Raw genomic sequence first — 11,804 nt, 5'->3', positions numbered from 1 at the left:
TCCAGTAATCATGTTTATATTGCATATATATATATTTACTTTTTTACTTTACAAGTTTTACTTAAATGCACATGAGTATTACCTATTATAAGTCCCAAATTTAGGCTGGGCACAGCGGTGACTACTCACACCTATAATCCTAGCACTTTGGGAGGCCAAGGTGGGTGGATCACTTGAGGCCAGGAGTTTATCAACAGAGAGTAAACTATATTGTATTCTACATTCTATACAACAGAATGCTACCCAACCAGTAAAATGATAAGGCTAACAAAGTAGCAAATTGGGCTGGGTGTGGTGGCTCACACCTGTAATCGCAGCACTTTGGGAGGCTGAGGCCAGCACGTCACTTGAGGTCATGAATTTGAAAGCAGCCTGGCCAACAGGGACGAAACCCCATCTCTACCAAAAATACAAAAATTAGCTGGATGTGGTGGGCATGCACCTGTAATCCCAGCTATTCTGGAGGCTGAGGCTTGAGAATCGCTTAAACCCTGAACCCAGGAGGCAGAGGTTGCAGTGAGCCGAGATTGTACCACTGCACTCTAGCCTGGGTGACAGGGTGAAACTCTGTCTAAAAAAAAAAACAATTAGAAGTCCTGAATTTATGTGATTTTTTAATATGTTCAGAAGCTTTGAAAAGTTTTACATGATTACTGAGCATTTTAAAGAGCATATGCTTTTAAATAAAAATTTTATTCGTTTTATCACATTCGTGAAAGTACCAAGTCTTTAAAATCTCAGTATTTTTACAATATTTTCACCCAAGTATTTTTCAGTTATTTTTTACTATTAATTTTATTAATGCCAATTTACTTAATTTGTATTAAGATGCTAGTTTTAAAATTTTTACCTTTTAGAAAGAAAGTCAATATTATTTAATCATTTGTGTTTTTCTTATGTGGTTTATGTTCTGAGACCCTTCTCTTCTGTCTTTTGTGGTGGTGGTAGTACTGAGTGTGTGTGTGTATATGGTGTGTGTGTGTGTGCGCATTTGTGTTGTCTGCAGGGGAGGGGGCTCTATTATTTTGGCCTGGGGTGGGGAAAAAAAATACATATGTATATAGAATATATATGTATATAAAAAATATATATAAAATATATAAAATGTGTGTTGTATATTTCTAATAGTAATACCATGAGCATTTAAGTAATACATAATGTGTGTGTATACATGGAAGTGTATAAACATATATATTATATGTAATTATACATTATAATGGATATATTATATAGTATATTATAATGTACAGTATAGTATATATTATATATACTATTTTATATGATAGTATATATAATTAATAGTATATAGTAGTATGTGTATTATATACTATACTACCTAATAGTATAACAATAGTATATGCTATACTATATATAGTATATATTATACATTATATAATATAGTGTATGCTATACACTATAGAGTATATTATACATTAATAATATGCTATATCAGCATATACTATTAGTATATACTAATAGTATATACTATATATAATGTGTAACAAATATAGACAATAAATATATATAACATCATATGTTTTATATGTACTATATATGTTTTCATTTTTCTTCTGGATATATTCATAAACATATTCTTGAAGTAAATGAGAGAGGGGAGGAACCTCTATTTGTTAGGTAATAATATAGTTTAATCTTTAAATTACAAAATGTAGCCATAGGGTTAATAGCTTTCATTTTTACTCTGGCATAGGGTGATTCTACTACTTTTGGATTTCTGGATGATTTTTTTTTCCCTGATTATATTTTTTGTTCACGATAAATTAAGATGATATTCATCTCTTTATTAGATGAAAGCCCTAAAACATAACGTAATTAATAATTGTAGAAGTTTGGACAATATTTCTTCTGACAAGAGATTTCTCTTACAAAGTAATTGAATAGTTACATTCCTCATGGTAGATATGTTTATTTCAATATAATAACCTAAAGACTGACATTTACTGTTGTTTTCACTTAAATTTGAAAATGTGGATACTGAATCATTTTTGAATTGTATTCACTTATTAAGAGTTGAGTTTGAATTTGTTATACATTTATTTATGTTTAATTGGAGTTAATGGGGTAAAATGTTTAGAAAAATACTTCATTACATGTGAAATTTTCTTGTTAAAGGGGAAAAAAATAATTTTCTACTGAAAAGTCACTCTTGCTTTTTGGGTACAGAAAAACTTATAGAGGCGATAAAACTTGGGGGTAGATGAATTCTACCTCCAAGATCAGTTGATATAACTGATATAGAACTTCAGGCAAAAACTTTAAAATAGTTGTATGGTTTTACGATTTCTGCTGTTTGATAAGGCTGAAATCAAATATTCCAAAATCATTAGCAATCTTTGTGGAAGTGATGACACATTTTAAATAATATTTTAAAACTATAAAGTTCACAGCTAATTCTCATTCATGAGTATTTTATTGTTTTATAATGTAAGTTCCAACATAGTCAGAAAATTAGAAACATTTGCTTGGGATAAAATGTTAGCATACAGTTTTGCTGATACAGAGAGCAGGAATGGAAGTGTAATATTTCTATGCATTAACGACTTGTCATGGCTATAGAATATTATGGTATCAACTACAGTAGAGGTACTGTCCCATTCTTTTATTGTATGCATTGTGCTTTTTAGAATCGTTTTATTTCGAAATACTTTTGATTTGTAGACATCATGTTTTAAAGTTCTTTTCAGATACATTCAAAGCTATGAGTTTAAAAACTGAGAATCTCAGTAAGCTCAACAAATTAACACATTTACATGCCAGTGATGTACCTTTCTTCCCAGGTTAGAAAATACTTCATGATGTTTTTGTTAATATAATTTTTAAATGCCTTTCTTTCAGAGAATAGAAAAGCATTTTAATATATATTTACTGATTAATAAGCAAATTTTCTAAATTAACATCATTAGAATATATTTTTGAACTCACAGGAATTAAACAGAATGGCAAGCTACGGTCCGTGAAAACTTAGGCATTCCTTTTCGAAAACAAAACACAAGGAAATGTCAGAATTATGAATCTGGGAAGATGCAGCCTGAATCTTTAAAGTGTGTAGCTTTCCAGTGAAAATCAACTGGTTTCTGAACATTTCGACTATTGGTTTTGTAGGCACTGTTCCTGTGGCCTATAAGGTTATTCTCTAGATGACTGGCCGTGGATACTGGTTTTTATAACATAACATTACACAGTTTCTGACTTGAATTAGAATTCCTTATCGCTGCTTGAGGAGCAGGAGGACCTTTCTGACATGTCCCTTTTACAGTGGTGTAGGGAGAGAGATTAATCTCTGAAATCATCCATAAATGGAAAAATGATACAGTTGTGAATCACCGACAATAGAGAAATGTTTATGGTTTATTTTAGGGGCCTCGATGCTCTCAGCAAGAAAGCGAAGGCTTCCACCGTCGATTTGCCGATAGAATCCGTGAGTCTAAGTCTGCAGGATCTCATTGGCTACTTTCACCCGCCCGATGAGCATTTAGAACATGAAGACAAACAGAACAGACTACGAGCCCTGAAGAATCGGCAAAATCTCTTCCAGGAAGAGGTGCGTTTCTGTCCACACTCACTTCTCTTCTGTTGTTCTCTTGTAAAAACAGCTTCTTGGTTGGGAAAATTCTCCATCTATGTGCCCATCTTTGCATTTTGCAATATAGAGGAGAATGTATATTACTGAACAGGAGAAACAGGCCTTAGAGAAATCTAGACACGGTTTTTATTTATTTATACTATCCATGAATATTATTTAAAAACATGAATCTTTTCATTCTCCTGGCAAGAGACATTTACCCTCCGCTCAGCCCTCACCCTGGTCTTTTGCAAGCTCTCTTCATGTGGGTTATATCAGTTAAGAATCTTAAAGTGTCTGTAAGAATACAGACTTTAGAAAGCATCAGGGTTTTCAAACTATTCAGCAGGTTCTCGGGTGCTCCTGGGAAATGGCCCGGGATATATAGGAAGCGTTGTGTTGGGGATGGAAGCTGTCAAGAGAGGGCTACCGGAGTAGGCTGAGCTCCAGGGACCCTACTTGGACAGAGCAACCCTACCCTTCCCCTTTGCATCTATTACATTTCCATGTATGATTGTCTTACACCAAAAGTTTCACTGCTAAAAAGAACTCAAGTGTCGTATTTTATAAGCAATTAAAGAAGGACCAAATGATATATCTAATGTTCTAATATAGTCAGAAGCTTCAATGGAGACTACCAGGGTTGGTGGGATAAATCAGGCTAGTTCAGCTGGATTCCCATTCTTTTCAATGCATCTTGTATGGAGAATAATGATTTTTTTTGGAATAAATACTTAGCTTTGTAAAAGTAACAAAACAGGTTATTCATTGAGTACACATGGACACAAAGAGGGGAACAATAAATACCAGGGCCTGCTTGAGGGAGGAGAGTGGGAGGAGGGCAAGGTTCGAGAAACTACATGTCAGGTACTGTGCTCATTACCTGGGTGATGAAATTGTTTATACATCAAACCTGTGACACACAATGTACCCACGTAACAAACCTGCACATGTAACCCCCAAAGCCTAAAATAAAAGTTGTGACAGAGAGAAATAAAACTAAAAAACAAAATCAAAAAGTGTTATTACTAGGTTCTCATAATCCCTGTCTACTTTTAAAGCTGTTTTCTAATATCTCATCAGAAACTCTTGAAACTGACATAACTTTTTGAGGACATTCCCACTGGGTATTCAAAAGAAATGACCTATCTGGAGACCTCAATGGCACGAAAGCAAAAAAGTATCAACATAAACCAATAATAACATGGACAAGTTTATTGGGAGCTTTCACATATGCCAGATTGTTAGACTCTGTTACAATGCTGCATTGATTTAATATCTGGAAGAAGTAAAATTAAATATTGCGTTGTAAAAATTAAAATATTAATTTAGTTTTTTTCCCAACTTCTCATATAAGACAATCTGGATGGCGACTTGGAAATGTACTTAGGTCCATGGTATCTCTTAAATTCTGTGTGAAATAAATTAGTTGGATTAGATAGTGGTTTATAGCTCTTTATGTGGTTTGCCACACTTTTTACAACCTTGATCTACCAATAACAATAAAGCATAATTTGAATCTCAGGCTGTATCTTACAAAGTTCATTATAATGCAAAAATGCATTATAGCATTTTTGATTTGCTTTAAAAATACCTTTTCATGAACTTTACCTGATTTACTATGTCTTTAATTTAATAATAATAATAATAATAATAATAATAATAATGCCTATCTAAGAATAAGGATCTGCTCTTACGGTCACTTAACAATAGAATGCCATAAGTATGAAGTACATGTTTGTAGGTTGTTCTTCCACTGTTTGATGATGACATTCAGAATTTAAAATCCACTTGAATTATCTGAAGAACATTTCATTTCACATGCAAACGTGTGTCTTCCTGTCCTTTGAATGATCACAGTTTTCTTTATGATTAGTAGGTGAACCTCCAGCCAGACTTCTATTTTTAAATCAGCTTAGCATCTTTAGTCTGTAAGCAGAATGACAGTTTTAGATGTCTTTTTTTTTTAACCCTCCAGGGAATGATCAACCTCGTGCTCGAGTGCATAGACCGATTGCACGTCTACAGCAGTGCAGCACACTTTGCTGATGTTGCTGGGCGAGAAGCAGGGGAGTCTTGGAAATCCATTCTGAATTCTCTGTATGAGTTGCTGGGTAAGAAGCATGATTGGGTTCACGACAATGGAGTTATGTCTATTTAAAATGTCCATAAATGGGCTATGTGTGGTGGCTTATGCCTGTAATTCCAACAATTTGGGAGGCTGAGGGGGGAGGAGCGTTTGAGGTCAGGAGTTTCAGACAAGCCTGGACAACATAGCAAGACCCCATCTCTACAAAAAATAAAATAAAATAAAAATAATCACATAATAGCTACAACAATTTTATAACATGCCTCCTAATTGAGGCTTAAATTTTAATTTACTGGGCTAAATCAAATGGTGCTTAGTATTAAAATCCATCTCTGAGTGAGAAAGGTAGCTAGAGAAGTAGATTTGCCTTTGGTTAAAGGAGGTGAAAGTCATTCAGGGTGCAGTCTTTGCAGATAAGGGGCCTTTATATGGATATGTATTAAAAATTTCCTTTTTGGTTTTGGAGTTAGTTCCACAAGGGTCCCTCTTAATTCCTTCCATTCCCATCTTATCAGTGGTCTGCTCCAGTCTTCTCTCTATTCTTTATAAGATCTCCATTTGGCAAGTTCTAAGTACACCTGACATTGATTAAGTGACAGTTGCTGTGGTTTGCTCTGCATTCCTGTGGGCTCTCTGCAAACACAAGTCCTCATTATTTTTGACCTCCTGTAGCTTCTACTCGTCTCTTGTCAAAAACTAAAGGGTCTGAGATTTTTACCCTATTGGCAAGCTAGTAAGTTAGCCTGCAGTTAGGGTAAAGAGGGACAGTTTAGTAGTCAAAGAAATGGCTGTAGCTGTAGAGATTGGCTGTAGTGCCAATTCTCTGAGCCCCAGTTCTCAGAGGACAATGTGAAGGGGCAGATGACACCTACACATGCAGCTGGTTGAGTTACAGAAAAGGAATCCTGAGTTCAGGGAGCGTGAGTTAGTTACACTAGACAGAAATCGTGCCTGGCCTTTGCTGTGGGTGGAGGCGTCTCCCTCTCACAGGGCCTCTTGCTGCAAATATCCTGGAAAAGATTTCCTGAAACAAAGTTTTCCAATGACTTGTTTGCAAGACGTGCAAAAACAGAGACCATGGGGAATGGTCTCTTTCTCCACCCAAACCCTCACCTCCAAAATCTCAGATTCATCCTGTATGTCGCAACTGTTACGTCACTTCCCTGTTTAGACAGCGTTCACATTTCTATAACATTCTAGAAGATAAAGTTCACCTGGTTGCCCCTGGTATATGAGGCCTCAGTTAACCCTTCCAGCCTTCTATTTTCCTAGTCCCCTTATCCCTACCCCCTTACTTGAGCCACATCACAGTTTCTGGAACTTTCCATACAGATCACACCTCTGGGACATTCTCTCACCTTTTTCAGAATTGTTGTATATCCTTCAAGACCCAGTTCACGTGTCACTGTCTTTTAAAGTTACTCTTGATGACCGGGCATGGTGGCTCACACCTGTAATCCCATCACTTTGGGAGGCTGAGGCAGGCAGATTACCTGAGGTCAGGAGTTCGAGACCAGCCTGACCAATATGGTGAAACCCTGTCTCTACTAAACAAACAAACAAACAAACAAACAAAAAATTAGCCGGGAGTGGTGGCGGGAGCCTGTAATCCCAGCTACTCAGGAGGCTGAGGAAGGAGAACCATTTGAATCTGGGAAGTGGAGGTTGCAGTGAGCCGAGATTGCGCCACTGCGCTCCAGCCTGGGTGACAGAATGAGACTCCATCCCAAACAAAAACAAAAATAAAGTTACTCTTGATGTTTCTCCCAACTCTTAAGTATAATTAAATCTTCCTTCTCTGGTTTCTTGCCACTAAGTTTTACCTGTATTTTGTAGCAGTTTTCACATTTCTTATTTAGTTATAAGTGTGATTGATTTCTAAGGCAAGAATAGCACCTTCCTGGTTTTTGTATCTCTGTTATTTAACTGAATGTCTGGCATGTAGAAGATACTCAATAAATGTGTATTCATTAAATGACTTAAGTTCTGATAAAGTAGGAAAGTATACCTAAGTATAGAAAGGAGATAATGCAAAAAAAAAGTTATAAAAAAAAGAAAAAAAGATAATGCATTTTTAATGGAAAGAATGAAGGATAGTCAAAATATTTGAAAGTTCTTTGCAATCTAATTAAATGCCATTAAAATTTATAGAGTCATAATACAACCCAGCAAATAAAACTCTTGTGCCTATTAGAATTGTTAATATGTTTTCATTAGGTGGGCTATTTGATATGCCATTAAAATTAAACACTTGCAGTTTGGTACTTTCAGACTAAAATGTAACATGTGGCTGCCATTTCTGAGAACAGGACCAGAGATATTGAGGCTTTACAGGAATTTGGATTCATTATTTTACCCACAGTAATCATCGAGATAAAGATTTTGTGAGGCCAAAATTCTAATGACTGCCTTTCTTTGCAAATGCAGAAGTTATAGCACTAAATTTCATAATATAGCAGAGACTAAAGTGTAGTGGTGTTTTTAACACCACAGACTACCTTCTTTACTTGGTATAAGATTAATTTCTTGGATAAACTCGACGCTTAAGTAAACAGTTGCATCACCTAGCCTGGGCAGCATAGGAAAACCCTCTAAATAATAATAAAAACTAGCTGGATGCAGTGGCTCACGTGTGTAGTCCCAGCTATGCGGGGGGCTGAACTGGTAGGATTGCTTGAGGCCAGAAGTTTGGGGCCAGCCTGTGCAACCATCTCTAAATTTAAAAAAGAAAATTTTATGTATGTATGTTTGAGGGTAGAAAGTGTTATGTGCAGAAAGAACATTGTTTTTGTAAGTAAATCTAGAAAATAAGCATCTTACTTTACTTTTCATATCAACTCTTCTTCTAGCCTCTGTTAATTGGTTCCTTCAACAGGTATTGTATCCGTAAGTAACAAAATGAATAGAAAGAATTCTATTTTTTGATATAACCATAGAAAAAGTCCATTGCCAAAAAGTTAGCACTTCAGCTTTATCCTTCTGAGCTACTTATTTCTCAAGCCAGTCCTCCCTTTACCTCCACAGAGTTATTTGGGGATTAAATTTGATGATTTTAGAACCTACAAAAGTAACATTAATAGACTTTACAAAATGTTGGGGACTTGGTGGGTATGAACACAGTTCCTGCCCCTAATTAGTTTTGAGGTTGGCTTTTACTGGAACGTGGCTAGAGATGTGATTTTAAAATGGCTTACCTATTTAAATAGAAAGAGAAAGGAACTCTTATAGGCGGAGTGATGTTTCTATCGGGATGTGTTCAGTTGGAAATAACAGAATACCCAAACACAAACTGGCTTCAACAACAGAGGGGATTTGGGGGCTTGCATAGCTCGCAGTCTACCAGTGGGTTTGACACAGTGGCTCCATCTGATCTCCAGAACAAGCTTCTTTATGTCTCCACTCTGCCTTCCATGGGGTCATCTTCTTCCAGTGCTGGCTTTTCTTGATGGCCTCAACTGTCTGCTATCAGCTGCTAGGACTGCGTACTTTCTTTCTGACATGAGAAAAGTGAAAGAGGGCTTGTTGCAGAAGTTATACCTTGAGAAAGAGTGTGCTATTTCCTAAAATCCCCAAATACAGTGCTCCTTGCATGTCGTTAGCCCAAATTGTGTCTGGCCATTCCTGAACTGGTCACTCTGGCAAGAGTAGAGAAATTTTAACACTGGTCTTGACTGATCAGGGACCCACTCTTGAAACTGGGTCAAGTCCTTGGACTATCCATCTGTTGTACAGGGAATGAATGTCATAGAGGATGCTGCCCAGGCAGCTGAAGTTTCCACCCCAAATGTTGACTCGTATACTTATTCAAAGGGTTTTATGAACTGAATTCTAATCAGAATGCTTTTATTCACTACCTAGCACTATGGTTGAATAGAGTAGGCAGTCAATAAATATTTGCTTGAATTATTTAATAAATACATTGCAGAGATTTCCATTGACTTCTGTAGCAGGGTGGATTTGGCTATCAATTTAGTGTATTAAAAACCAGTGGACCTCCTGCTCCTCTTTCATTAGGTTCCTCTCTTGAAATATAAACACCTGACCTTTCATTCAGGCATATAGCAAGTGGCACCTATTGTTACTATAAATATTACCTGTAAAATGGCAGTAATCATTCCCCTCATAAGGTTGTTGGGTGGCTTAAATGTTATAATGTATAGAAAATGCTCAGCATCACATATTATTGTTCTTCTTATCATTATTCCCATTTCTTTTGGATACTTATTATCATCCTTTCCCTTGTTAACATAGTGAAGCTTTTGTCTCCAACCTCTTGCTCCATTCTTATTGTTGTTGTTTCGCTTTTCAAAGATGTCCTAGAAAAGAAACTTTACTTGTTGGATATAGCATAGAATGTTATGGATTAGCCAATAGAGCGCATAGAATCATGATGATTGTAGGTGTGTACTGGTTCTTGTTTTCCTCATCGGAAAATGGCAGGAACGAAGTTTGCTTTATCACTATCCTCAGATTGCAGATTTTATATTCTATTATTCTACCCATTTTTGAACACAGCATCACACATCTGCATCTTTACCGTCTGGTATACAGCTAAATACTTCAGATATCAATGATATTCACATATGGTAAAATTTGTGGTTAATCTCTTTACCTCCATTCCTTCTCCTTTCCAGTCTTTACTCAGACCTCAGGGAGCTCTCACATACTTCTCATGAACTTTCAGAGACTCTCTGACCTGGTTTATACCCTTCTTTTAAGAAGAAGGGTCTGGTCTGTCTCTTCCTTTCACCAGCAACCAGATGTTGCTGGTCTGTCTCTAAGCTCTCTGTATTGCATTCTTTGAGTTCTTGGTCTGGTCTGTCCCTTCCTTTCACCTTGGATATCACTGATTCTGTCTAGTTAGGGGGCTACAACTTGGGAGAGAGATCTTGATCTTTTATTTTTCATTATTCTGAATCTATTAACATGCATTACTTTTATAATTGAAAAAAGTAGTTAACATATATCTCTAATGCCAGATAATTGGCAGTAAAAGTAAAAACTGAATGTATTAATTACAGTTGAGTAAAAAAACCCAACAACATTAATATATTAGTGCAAATGAAGAGACTGTCTTCCCATAATCTACATGGTAATTTTAGTGGGAGGTGGGGTGTTTCCAATGGATAGAGTTATGAGAGTATTTTTTAATGTTTTTGAGTTCCTATGATTTTCTTTTTGTGTTATAGTGAGCATCGATTTCATGACCAGAAAAGGGTAACAAATACAACTTTATGTTGAATTTCGCCATGCAAAAGACTTCAGAACCATCTGCTGCCAATATTTTTTATTGAATTCATTGTAATCATAAGATAGTCATATATACCTAAATATATACTTCAGTTTGTCTGGAAAAGTCTCAGATCTGCAGCAATAATTGGAGTCCTATAAGACATGTGTATCTACCTTTCATTCTTTATTTGACTATCAAAACCTTTGGTTCAAATATTAACTCCAAATTTGTTAAGCCTCCTTCCCATTATTCCAAATAGGTAGACCATAGATTCTCTCCTGGGGTTATATGTGAAATAAGCCACTGTCTTTGTATTTTTTCTTCAGTGTGTCTATTTTTCATGGAGAGAAAACCAAGAAGGTAGGAATGAGAATCTATAACAATTTTGCATTTTTCATGTGTTTTAGGTGGAGAATGACAAAGGTAGATTTATGAGCCTGCTGTTTGGAATACCTCAGGATCTTAGAAACAGCGATACTCATAGTTGGAAAAGCATCGCTGTGGCATGCTTTCATACATCTTTTCTGACATCCACATGATTAACCTGTGGGATGCTTACAAGACAGAATGATTTTCTAAAGATGTCTGAGAAATGGCTCTTTGGCAAACTTTCCTATGAATACTCATGTTCTGAAGATTCAAAGTATGAAACCAACAAGGATAGATTACTGCTCTTTGAGTGTGACCAAAATGAATGTTTGAAGACTTGGAAAGGATACAGCCATTAGCCATTATTTTTGCGCATCCAGACCATTTTCCCAGTGTCTCAGGGAGGCAGATCTCCCTAAATGCCATAAAACATTGAGAAAAGGCAGTCAAGAGGTGAAAAATAAGGAAATGGGCTTTAGACATGCACACATCAGGTGTTGTTCTAATGTTTGTGCATCTGAATAGTTCCG

General features: G+C 36.1%; 1 protein-coding gene across 1 annotated transcript in view; it reads left to right on the top strand.

The window, feature by feature from the left end:
- The window catches only part of RYR2 (ryanodine receptor 2 (cardiac)), a 620,934-nt gene that overhangs the window by 201,755 nt on the left and 407,375 nt on the right, over positions 1-11,804 (top strand). The window contains 2 exon segments of the mRNA XM_011976391.1: positions 3,379-3,562; positions 5,562-5,697. Coding sequence (XP_011831781.1) covers positions 3,379-3,562; positions 5,562-5,697 — 320 coding nt within the window.

The sequence above is a fragment of the Mandrillus leucophaeus genome, unplaced genomic scaffold, assembly GCF_000951045.1.
Source record: "Mandrillus leucophaeus isolate KB7577 unplaced genomic scaffold, Mleu.le_1.0 Scaffold165, whole genome shotgun sequence".
Classification (NCBI taxonomy): domain Eukaryota; kingdom Metazoa; phylum Chordata; class Mammalia; order Primates; family Cercopithecidae; genus Mandrillus; species Mandrillus leucophaeus.
The sequence above is the reverse complement of the archived record's forward strand: the minus strand, read 5'-3'. Positions and strand labels throughout refer to the sequence as shown.